At 41.7% G+C, this 12,768-nt stretch overlaps 1 protein-coding gene across 5 annotated transcripts in view; it reads right to left on the reverse strand.

The window, feature by feature from the left end:
• LOC124218764 (cyclic nucleotide-gated channel alpha-3) overlaps positions 1-12,768 on the reverse strand; it is a 91,279-nt gene that overhangs the window by 44,678 nt on the left and 33,833 nt on the right. For 3 of the 5 annotated variants that reach the window (XM_069136421.1, XM_069136423.1, XM_046625571.2), the window contains exons 3-8: positions 7,085-7,329; positions 5,113-5,372; positions 3,441-3,655; positions 2,733-2,988; positions 2,384-2,638; positions 1,785-1,915 (exon numbers count right to left, since the gene is read on the reverse strand). In XM_069136421.1, the coding sequence (XP_068992522.1) occupies positions 1,785-1,915; positions 2,384-2,638; positions 2,733-2,988; positions 3,441-3,655; positions 5,113-5,372; positions 7,085-7,329 (1,362 nt within the window). The remainder of the gene's footprint in view (positions 1-1,784; positions 1,916-2,383; positions 2,639-2,732; positions 2,989-3,440; positions 3,656-5,112; positions 5,373-7,084; positions 7,330-12,768) is intronic. The other 2 variants (XM_069136422.1, XM_069136420.1) reach the window with 2 other exon arrangements.

Here is a 12,768-nt window from a genome sequence, read left to right on the forward strand (position 1 = left end):
GTAATCTCACTGAAGAAATATCGTAAAAATCACGTCAACAATACAATTGTAGTTAAGCTACGACTTATCAGTGAAGAAAATTTCTAGGTATAAAGTTGAACCGCCGAAATTGGAGGTTGAAGCGTCGAATTGAACCTGTTGGATTCTAAAAATGATAACACAACATTTACAGCTGTTTCTTGATACTATACAGTCGAACCCAACAGCATTCTTCGCGCTTTAGAAAATACCGCGACGTGACATTTCTCATTCGGGACAATGCACGGGCTTGACTGTCCTACTTCGGGACAACAGACGGACGTGACAGTTATCATTCGAGACAACGCGTGGTCGAGACTTTGCGCATTCGAAGGATGAATCAGTCGCAACAATGTGCGTTCGGGAGTTCAGGGTGTCCAGGATATTCACCATTCGGGACTTTGAGGGGTTCCCCCAAAATTGGCTAAAAACATGACTTACACAAATCCCTACCATGATTTGGAATACTCTTCAACTTGAAAATCGATTAGGTAGACACGTCCAAAATGGACCGTGAAACGAGGAGAATGTATAAGAGACAGTAACGCAAATTTCATGAATAGCAAATCAGCGGTTAATGAAAAATGTCATTGATAGAAAAAAAAAAACAGGGCTGATTTAACGTGTAAAAGATGAAATTGGACCTTGTGTAGACCCAGGAAATGAACCGAAAAAATGTTAACACCATACATTTTTTTATGATGGATGCACTGTGAAAATTTTGAAGATATTGTAGCGCGCACGAGTTGCGGTATCTCCATGTATACTGTAAAGTACCTACGACGCGCATACCTTTGCCACGTGATGAATTTGCTCGATAATCCATACATGACACATTATATACATAATATCTCTCTATATTAATAAAGATATCTCGCCGCCACGCCGCGGTATCAGGAATCCAAGAACCCTGACCCATACGACCTGCCCCCCCCCCCCCCCCCCCCCCCCTCCGCAGACACGCACTAAGGCACCCGACGACACCCGAACACATCCGAACATATCCGAACACACCCGAAGACACCCGACACACACGAACGCGCTTGCGGTCAGGTCAATTCTGGGAAAAACTCATAAAATTCTTTGGACACCCCTGAAATTCCGGGTGAGCCATATGAAATTGTGGGAAAAATCATACACTCATGTCCATATATATCAAAATACCTCGCCACCGCCGCCGCCGGCGAGTCGGAAATCTGGGAATAATAATAATAATAACAATAACAGCAATAATAAAAATAATAATACCTCCCAGGCCCCTTCCAACCAAACCCGAAATGCGGCGGTTTTGCGCGAAGCGCGCAAGGGGGCAAAGCCCCCTTGTATGTATATGTATACATAAACGGGTATGCATGTACGTAAATGATGTATGCGTACCTCGCACTGTCGCCACGGGGGTAGTTGCCGTTCAAGACAATTCGCGAATCGAATGTACACAGCACAACATTTACGTAATATGTATACCATATGCACATGTGTAATATATTTACACAGATTCGTATAGATTTTGAGAAATTTCCAGTCACCAATGCACAGGAACAGGTTTACAAGAATCGACAAAATTGTCGCAGGTTCGTTGTTACGCAATAAAATATGTCGCCATCTAAATGTTGGCATTTTTCAGACTCTGTTATCAAGTCTCTGGAATCTGGCGGTATGCTTGTTCGAATTATTCAAATAAGGTAGAAAACACGGAAATCGGCAGAAGGTATGAATGACAGCAGTGAATTGATGGTGTACGTAATGTATTAGTTCAAATCACTCACCCTGAAACTCCTTCCTGGCCGCACTGACGGAAGTAACAATATTTGCAACGTGACCGAGAACTGTTGCGAAGAGAAGTAATCCGAAAAGTAGTTGCCCTATCACGAACAAGTATTCACCTTTACTTCTTGGCCTATAACAGAAAAGAATTTACTGTCCTACTTTGCGTCCTTACATTCATTCAATTTATTTATATTCTTTCTTCTTTTCGTTGAGAAAGCAAAGACGAAACCCGTAAAAAAAAGAGGATCTTCCGAAAAAAGGGGATTGCGTTCGGCCGGAAATTCGACGGTACAACGATTTTCAAATGAGAGTGATTCGAAGTTTCTGAAATTAACCTTCGGCTCGAAGTTCCTACAGGTTCGATTCGAAAACTGTAATAGAACAAGAACATCGAGTAAAAAACGCGAGCGTCGTTTAATCCTCGATTTGAGGAGCCGGCATAAGCAAATGAATTTATATCCAACGTCAATCACAAACGGCTTATAGTACGTGACGTTGAGAGGCTGAAGGTACGAGACGCGGTAAATATTGACTGACACTTATCACCCCTTGGACGTGAAAAGAAAGTAAAAATCGAACCTTGGGTAATTTCACTCACCTGGGCAGGTCACCGATCGTTGTCAGGGCGAGGGTGCACCAGTAGTAACTCTGCAGGTATTGTTTGACCACGTCAGCGGTTTCCGAGTCGCCGAAGACCCAATTTTTACTGCCGAAACCATTGTTCTTGCATATCAAATGGTAGAGGCATCCGTTCCAGTGAAATATCACCAGCAGATAGTGGATCAGCGACGTGGAACGGAAGAGGTTTGGATAGTTGGTGTGTCTCTCCGTCCGGTCCATGAACGCCCAAAACCTGCAGAAAGGGTGCGATAATTAAAAAGGGTCACAAGAGGTCTCTTTGTCTCGGCGTGTACAACAAAAACGACACTTCAAGGGTCGAGACTCACCGGTATATTTTCACGAGCCTGAAGCTCCTGAGTATGCTGTTGAAGCCGATCGACAAGTACAAAAAGTCAAGTGGCAAAAGGCAGAGGCAGTCAATGTAGAACGTGGTACTGTTCATATAGTGGTGCCTCAGCTTGGTTGAGTCAGTTTGCAGTACGCCGTCCTCGAGATATCCGGTACGGAAGTGGAAGACGATATCGATGAGGTAAAGAAGGTCGGAAAGATAGTCGAGGCAGAACCAGACAACCAGGGTCTCACCTATCAAATCAAATCATGAATCGAGGAGTCAGTTCAAAGTCCAGAAAGCCAACGTACATTCCTTAGCCTCTTTAATTCGGCTGGAATTTCATTGTCGAATCGACAACCTTCGCAAATAACAACCAGCTGTTCAGTCTGACGGGAAGCCACAGAAAGGGAGCTCGTAATATCGTTGATCAAATCGCTCAAGGTTTGATCAAATAAAGAGAAGTTCGAAATCAGTCGGAGTGAGATGATCACTCGCCGCTTATAGCCAGGATCTTTGCAGTACCCTTTGCAAAATTACCTGAAGAGCTGGCTGTTGGTGTCAGCTGATTTGTTAAGGGTTCCTTGTCAGTGCAGGGAAAACCCTGAGAAGATCAAAGGCACAGCCGCTATATTGTGCTGTTTGACTTGGTTTACATGACCTTGCATTCTATTCCGTCAGTCGATGAAGCCGATTAAAGTCTTACCGTTAATTTCCTGAAAGGCGAACCTATAGATGATGACCCAGAAGTTGTAGAGAAAGGCGAGGGACACAACCATTGACCAGTAGTAGCATAAACGTCCTGCAGGATCAAAGACGAAGGACCAGTTTGGCGCCCCCGTCCTGAATCCTCGGGTTCCGGGTTGTCCCGGAAATCCTCTACTGCCTCGTTGCTGTTGCTGTTGATGAGCCGTATATCTCCTTGGAAAAAATTTATCGCTCACTTCAAACCGATCTCATTACATTTTATTTAGGCTTTTGACGCAAGTATATCGAGCCAGCTGCGCAAACATCGAAAACGGAGGTTAAAAGTCACGCGCCGTCATTACCGAGAGTCGCTTACGTTGAACAAGTGTTGTATGTGCAACTGGTGAGGGTTATTGATATTGTTATTACGCACGCACATATCTTTACTCGATATTTGCGAGAGGACCATTTTCGTAACAAGAACACTTCGACGTGGTGAAAACATTGCCAGCAGTTCCAATTCCGAATACAATATCAAAAGAAAATATAATTGTTTGTCACTAGATCCTTGAACTTGCGTTAAACAGGATAAATATTGAGTAATGCATTCACAAAGAAGTTTACCAAGTAATCGCAAGACTGTTTTTTCATGTGACCATTTCATTGGAAATATAATTTTAAGTTGGATCAGGTCATTTCACTTCACTAGTCATGCATCAGAATTTGAAACTGATTTATGTTTTGATGATTCATTTGCAAAACTGTGTTAGTGGGAGCACCCGGTGAAAGTGATCACTTGTTATCAGGCCTTGAAAACCACGAATAATCATCTCAAAACCGGAAAAATGTTTTAGATAATGCCTGTTTCGGTCTGTGGCCGTTGATAGGTTCCAGACTACCTGCTCCTATTTTTTTTTTTTTTTTTGAGCAAAGTGTTGGGCTGTCATATTGGTTTTTTAAGGGTTTCTAGCATCCACGGGAAGAATGCCTGGGATCGCTATTATTTTTGTATGACCCCGATTCTGTGAAAAAAGGTTAAAACTCATATTTTGCCCTTTATCTTGCGATGCTTGTGTTATTCCCGTCAAACCAAATATTCATAACTTTTTCCAATTTTTCATCGTGTTCCCATTATTTGTTCAAACAATACCTAGCATCGGTAAATGTTTTCCGAATCCTATTTAAGTGGATAAATATTTGTATGAATTGTAAGAATATTTGAGGTTAGATACATCGAGACGATGTGTCATGTATAAATTTCAGATTTTTGACGGTTAGTTGCTCTAAAAAATATCAACGCATCAGTCGATAATATGTATATACATATCAGTGCCTGGCGATGCAATACAAGTTTCAATAATTTGTAAACCTAGAAGAATGTGTATCGCAAAAAGGATGTTTTACAAAAATCGTTACAAATTTTTCCCAGTGCCGTAATTTTCGTTCTCATTTCCAATTTTATAGACAATTTAAAATAATTAATTTCCCGTAAAAAAAAAAACAAACAAAAACATTTATGTATTTAGAATAGTTTCAAGTGTCATGAAAAATAGTTGATTACGCAACAAGGAGGTAAATTAGGTCGTTTTACGCCGAGCGTAAGTTTGCAATATGAATCGCAGGCGAGCCGTAGAAGATTCGAGGAATGTTTTTGCGCTTACGATGGTTACATCGAAGGTGGTAATACTCACGTCTCGGTCCCATTGCAGCTGCCAGCAGTATTGAGGTGATTAGTAGAGGACTGATTGTGAAGGTGGGCGCCACTGTCCCTTGAAGGGGCGAGGGTAATGGCATTCGGAAGTTTCAATCGTCCTCTGAGGTCTCTCCGGCGTGCTCTTCTGCTCAGATCAAGCTCACTGGCCGCTGAACTAACCGCCGCCGCTCTGTTTACGTACGCTGCAGACAGGGAGTCCCTCGACGATGAGAAGTATCGCTGCGACACAGAGTAAACCTGGACATGCCGGTCTACCATTTTAGCCGGGATAGCTGCAGTCGCGCTTTCATATGCTTTGACAATGGTGCAGCGTTTCATTCAAGGTGAACGAATCAAGCGTGCTCTTAGCATATTCTCTACAGGGTCTCCCGTCTAGGCACTTTGCTAAGCACTAATCCTATTGGGTTCGTTAATGTGCGCGTAGTTAGGACAATATAGCGTCGAACGTAGATAAGAGCTCATGGTTTCAGCTTCATTTTAGAAATATCAAGGCACAGAAAGCGTCGTGCAAGCTTTCGGACTTTCGTTTCGGTACATCAGGTCGATGTGAATTGGTAAAACATGCAGTAATAGTAAGTTACGATACAAGTGCGCTAAGTACGTGGTTCTCGCTTGAATGTAGTTTGTCGACCGAGCGGAGCGAGGGTAACAAAAACAGGAGTGCGAGGGTCACGTACGCGCACACGTATCGTATACTATTTTTTGTAATACCTGTAAGAGGAAGTTCGACTCCAGAAAATTGTAAACGTAGTAGTCTAACCTGAACGTAGACGTGCTGCTGCAATACAGTGGACACGATCATAGTCACGACTCGTCACGTCCGATTGCGCTACTTACACCTGATTTGTTCAGATTAGCGTGCGGCAATAAACATTACCTAACTGTTTTGGAACTGTTGGCGAATCAATGGCTTCGCGCACCCTCTACAGTGCGCGAAGTCGAACTTCCCGTGCAGGTGTTACAAAAATCGCTTCTAAAAGTAAACATGGCTCATCGGTATTGTAGATTTACTACCATAAAATGGTATCTGATGAATTTGAGAACTTCAATATGAAATACAGTTCATTTATATGTTTTCAGCAATGTTAATTTAAATTTCAGAATCTCAGGTGGCCATCTTTTCTTCCAAAACATGATTACCTTCGGAATTATGGAATTAATTCTATAATTAAATATTATTATAAGTCATGGTTCAACAAAGCTAAGAAAAAAAAATGCCTTAATAAACTTAGTGCTATTGAAACGAGGAATTCTATCAACGTATCAACACGACGATACGTGAGGTACCCTAAGGTTTTTTATATAACGCGAGTATGTTTTACGCGTTATTTCAGGCGTGTTTTCTGTACACGATCGTTCTTGTGACGCTAGAGTGAGTTTGCGAACGCGCATGCGCGGAGTACAATGCTATCGCAATGAAATCTGACATTTCGCAACCCTAACCTCAATTTCATACTTTGTAAAAAAACGCGTAATATACTCTTTTTATATAAAGAATCGTGTACAACAACGAGGAAATGGTCTTTTTGCTTCGCGTTTTTGCAATATTCGTCTTCGGTTCACGCAAGCATACTTGCCTTCGGCTCGTATCCGTGCTCACCTACGACTCATATTGCAAAGTTGCGCTCGGCCCGAAAAGACCGAGTTTGCGTCCTTGTTACAGAATATACTATTTTTAGTAGATCTCCGAGATGATATTTTTGTCGACATACCGTTGTCGACCATGTTCTCTAAAAAACGTGAAGTTGTTCGCAAGTCCATTTCCGTTTCACACAATATTAGAATTCGTTGAATAAATCAACAGATTAACATACCAAAGTCAAGTTTGAAAAGCATTGTAGGCGAGGTGATGAATAGAAATAAAGAGGAAGTAAAACGTTTTGACAAATTTGTTCGTCAATACGTTGAACATAACCATTCCCATACGCTATATCAACCAATTTACCAACCTGCTGCTGTTGTTGGTGATAATAATGGTGACTGGGCGTATGTCTGCCCATCAGTTTACAACTGACAAGGTCGAGAAGGCTTTGCCGGGAGTTGAGTCCACCTCTAGACATGCTGTCCATGCTCTTGGTAGAATCTTCGGCCCTCATCCTTGTCGCGGTTTCTCTCATCTTCTCGCACGCCAAAACCGAAGCCGAGTCACCGAGCCGTTCGCCAACGATGCCTGGACCAGTGGTAGTGATAATCCCTTAAAACCGAGTAGAAATCACGTTTTAAGAAGGCTATTACTAGCACGTTCGCATTTTTTGCTTTGTTACAGTATTTTCGCATTTAAATGCTAACCGTAAACACCACACACACACACACACACACACACACTAAGTGGCTAGCAATTGATGATCCGAAACATTGAATTGGGGGATATTGCCTTCTGTAGGGGGTTATTCATTTGTAATCGATACATACTGCTCAGTGTTGCTCCCGATTCTGGGGACAAGGATACGAATGTTTGCTCGTTGAGCACAGACCATGCTATACTTGCATGTAGTCGGTGCTCCTATCGAGTCTGGGCTTTATATGCCTCGAGCCTTTATCAAGGGCGTTTGGTCCACGTTTTAGTGCCTGAATAGCGCACTCTACGTAATTACCTAAGCGGGGCACAAATTAGCCGTAACACCGTTAGCGATTCAATGAATACACGGTTTGCGACCCTTGACCCCGTTGGACCCATAAACAATTAAAAAAAAAAACGTCTTCAGTTTCATGTATTGTTTTCAATTTTTTTTTTCTTTTTTTTCCTTTTCATCCGCCAGCTCTTTCGATGCTAGAATGTTTTTTCCCTCACGGCTCAAGTAACACGTTTTTATGGATTATGTATATTCCTTCTTCACTTTTTGCTTACACGTGTGGATTTCGGTGATTTTGGTTTAATTTATTTATTTCCATGGGCTGCGGCTGACGTGAAAAAATACTTCCTTCTGTCCAAGAAAATATATATGAGGGAACTAACCGCACGCGGTTCGAGATGTGAAAAATTTGAAAATGCCATAAATTTTGAATTAAATTTCCGAGTTTGATTGTTTGAACGCATTACCGTAAACTCCTCTCTCCGTGGTTGTTTTCAGATTAGATGCGTAGCTGCAAAGTGAGTTCGTCTGAGACGTCATAATTCAATTAGTAAGTTCAGTCCCGCGGTCTGTGGTAGACACGAAGGCTGAGGAAGATAGAAACAGGGAATGCAAGAAGCAAGAGGGAGACGGATTAATAACTTGTAGGTAAGTATCGCACAATAATTTATAAAGTTTCGGCTTAAGTCGGGCGGGGAAGGGCGAGGGCGCAGTATCAGTGGCCAGGAATAAACTCGAACCTGTATACACGAAGAAAAAACCATATACCATGAGATATCAAGAGACACATAGGCTCAGGCACGGTTGGCATGAGACAAAAAACGCTGTAAGAAATTTCCAGGGAAAAGTTCCAACCGAAGAAACATTCCTGGACCGCTGTATCTGTAGCATCGCCCATCTCATCCTATAGTCGTTATTCTCATCCGGGATAAATTATTTTTATAAATCTTACCCTGTATTGCGTATTTACCGCCCTCTTTTCAATACGTGCTGTCTTTAACCGGCGCAATAACTCGTGATCCAAAACAACAAAATGGATCTCTGAATACAACATGGCGGGGAGAGTACAAAACGTTTGCCGGCTGAACATCTATGCAGATTATGAATTCTCACGCAATATGCTAACTCGCTTTGCTGAACCGTCAGTTGCGTGTATCTTCCTCTTTCTTTCTTTTCACTCCGTTTTCTATACAGCTTAAGAATCGTGCAAAAGTTTTTATCGATTCCAGGTTCGAGTATATGTACATGTATATTAAGTCGAAGCGAAGGGAACATACATGCGAATAAGTTACAGGTTATATTACATTCGAGAAAAGCGAGTCGGAATAAAAGCTCGAGGCACGTGTGCAGATCGAGCGATATGCGGATATTGGAAAACGGAGAAGAATATTTCTGCAGCAACGCAATTCGCATGAGCATAAATTTTTCTGTCATCGTGAAAGTTATACCTTATAACTTGAATACATACAATTGCATTAGTTGGTTAGATTTTTCCCGAGATATTCAGCAAGAAAGTTCCGGACTTGACGGTCGCTGGAATCAAGTGATTCGAGGTTCCGTCAATCATCGCGGAGAGTAACGATTCTCGTGATTCAGGAGACCACCGTTAGTAGCACGCGCGTTGTTGTATTTGAAAAGCTTGGACATGCCGCTGTTCGAAAGCTGTCAGACCCTCGAAATTTCTTTTTGGTGAAAATCGCCTCGGTTTTCATGGAGAACAACGTCAGGGAAGTTCGAACGGGCTGACATGAATTTCGGGCTGATGGTATAGTAATTTTATAGTAATTTTTCTGAGTAATTTTCGGTGATGTTGGAAAGGGTAGTTCAGGGTGAGACTGAGTGCATAAAACGCGATTGGGAAACACAAACTTACTGCCTCTTAGATTGTTTTCGATAAAATTTATTCGCGGGCTTCGGGACCTTCTTGTTTTTATCATCGAGAACGCACCTTCCCCAGGGATGTCTTTGCCACGCTGTTGCCCCTGGTGCTGTACCAGGTTAGACCGACATCGAAAGCAATAACAGAGTAAAAAGAGGGCGGTGAAAAGAGGATCGGTGATGGCCGCAAACAGAAAGGAAATAAAAGGAGGGGAAATAAAAAAGTGTCAAACTACGCGACTGAATACGTTATGAAACTTATTTGCAAGTAAGAAGAAAAAGTGGTGAAAAAAATAAAACGGTGAAACGTTACTGTGTGGGTATTTTCAACGAACGAAAATCCGCCCTCTTCTCAAATCTGAATAACTCGTAAGAAATAAATATAAAAAAAAAAAGAAAAATTATTCTCATAAGAATTCTCAAGCTGATGAAATATTTATAATCTTCTATGTATGCATTTACAATTTGAATGTATTAAAGTCATGACACAGTATGTTTTACGGTTTGAATTAATAAACTCGATTTCTGTCAAGATTATATTTCCACCTCGTCCTTCTCCATCTTCCCTGATCGTATTACTTCGTGAAGAAAAATATAAAGAGCATAATTCCAAGCATGACTTGTTTCTTGGGAGAATTTCACGAGTACGGGGATTCGGAAAATCGTTTTACGAAAAGAGTCGTGAAAAATCTTACAACGAAGAATACACGCGAAAAGTGAGAAAAAAAATGATGGAATGTAATGGCGAACTTATCATATATAAATGTTCATCGGGTAAGTTTTTTGTTGAACTATTTTTCCCCATTGTTCCTGAAAGATTTCCGCACAGCACATCCGGAGCTTCGCAACGGTGCGCACGGAGCCGTAAATGTGAACGGGGTTCACCCATTGGCGTGCATAAATCATGAATTAGGGAGAGAAGAAGGGATGAAACTGACTGGCGTCTCGCGGTGGATGCTCAAACCTAGAATTGAGAATCTGCCAGCCGGCTTTCAGGCCATATTTCACAACGGCTCTTATCCCGAGCTACCGCGACAAATTCGAGCTTCCATGATACGCCCATTATTGCCGTCACAGAGTTGCCACCCCCTTTTCCTCCACTCCACCCTTATCGAGGAATAAAATTTCAATGTATACACGCGTGTACGAAATAACGTGGCGTTGACGTATTTCCCTCGATAAATATAGGTGGAGAGAAGATAATGAGTAGAAAGAGAATTTTTTTACGTTGTCGCATTTTTTCTTCTGCTTGATTTACAGTAATAAATCACTGGCATTGTTCACAATGGTGGATATAGGTGTAGATGGCTACGAAATTGGGTGAATTTTGAAGAATCATACCTCGACAACGATTCTATTCAATGGGGGCTTGTTTTATTCAAAAGTGTGTAGCTTCGTCAACATTTGAAATAAATATTGGAGTCGATTGATAAAAAGCATTGTTTCTAGCAATAACATCAACTGTTTCGGTAGGTGACATGTTTTGCAGCGCCCGCGTTACAAAGGTGATCGTTTAAAGTAAAAATTTGATTTTTCGTAAAAAATTTACGACTATTGTATTTATTAAACAAAAAAATATGAAATTTGGATAAAGTTTTTGAGAAATTGCCGGCATCAAAAAATACGTCACTGACATTCAGGGAAAAGCTCGACGTTAGTCGACAACAATGCTTCTTACCGATAGATTCTGATAAAGAAATATGTATGCAAAGCTCGATCTACACACTCTTCGATAAAACAGGTCTCAATGAAATTGAATAGTTGGTTATTGAGTTTTGAATTGCCAAAAATTCACCCGCATTTTCCGCCGTCTGCTGGCATATACCCTTGTAACACACGATCAAAGCAGTCTGAAAGACAATATTCTTGTTCCTACCCCGCCCTTAGGGCAGAATGGAATTGAAATCCCGAAGAGTTGGCATATTTTGATCGAACGAAAGAAATTGGTGACAGCGGTGGGATAAACTCGGTTCGGTCGAACGAAGTATTAGATGGAAATATAAGTCGGAATAGAAGGCAAAGAAGTCTGAAACGTACATACACCTGGGGCTGTGATGGTTAAAAGATAAAGCGGCGGGCGGAACTTCCCACGTGAAACCTACCACCAACTTGTTCCGTGTTAATTAAAAGGCGCGGCTCGGTGGGCATTCAGAACCGTGTAGGCAAAGCGCGAACTCGCGGCATATAATTTTTGGGGTGAAACCGGGGGCTGAGAATAGCTCGGTAGCGGCAGCGAAGAGGATATATACTAGTTTTTAATTCTCTCTCCTCCGTTTCTCGGTGCACAGAACAGCGCGCTCTGGCGCATCGAGCGAATGATTGACTTGAGTTCTGGTTGAGACCCTGCATTGGGTACACAGTGCCCGCGTTTACACTTGGGAATTAGTTTGCCGAGTATATATAGCCGGAATTGTGACTCTCCCGCCGATTATACTCGAGTTAATGACGGCTAAGGGAGGCACAGCTATGCGCTACGATAATTATAAAATAATAGCGATCTGGAGTGTCAGGGCGCGCAAATTACAGACCCGTTTCTTTGTCACGGTGTTAGAATTGCTGAACTGTGTATAGGCAATTTTACCTTGCCTGATGAATAGGTTATTAAATTTTGTTCCCATCGAAGAATTCTTGCCCTCTAATTTCCATCCCTTTCTGTTTTGAGCCCGGTTGTTAGTTTAGAATGCTCCGATCTTTACGGATATGACATCGATTTTTTAAGAGATTCTCAGCAGCATCGGAAAAACAAATTTTTTTCGTGAATTTGAAATATACATTTAGTTTTCGGTGAAGCGTCCTAACGCAAACAATGTTTCGCCAGAAGATAGGTAACCAAAGTTACATTCGAGGCACTTACCGAGTGTAAAATGTAACTTCAGTTGCCTATATATAATACCGGCAAAACATTATTCCCGTCAGGAACATTTACCGAAAACTCCCAGTATATGTTTTCGCCAACAATTACAACTAGGGGCTGAAAATTTAACGTATTTACCGTGTGAGCAATCGTACCAGGAAATTAATTATTGTTCATTTCCTTCGGTGAGATTTATCTTCTTATCTTCTTATCTTATCGGATTATACTTATTACAACAACCTTTTGCTTAAGCCATCGCGTTCTCTTTGTACTCCTCGTATCCGTTCCATTAGTTACGCAACATCTGCACGCGCTTTGACGACGTCTG

The sequence above is a fragment of the Neodiprion pinetum genome, chromosome 5, assembly GCF_021155775.2.
Source record: "Neodiprion pinetum isolate iyNeoPine1 chromosome 5, iyNeoPine1.2, whole genome shotgun sequence".
NCBI lineage: Eukaryota > Metazoa > Arthropoda > Insecta > Hymenoptera > Diprionidae > Neodiprion > Neodiprion pinetum.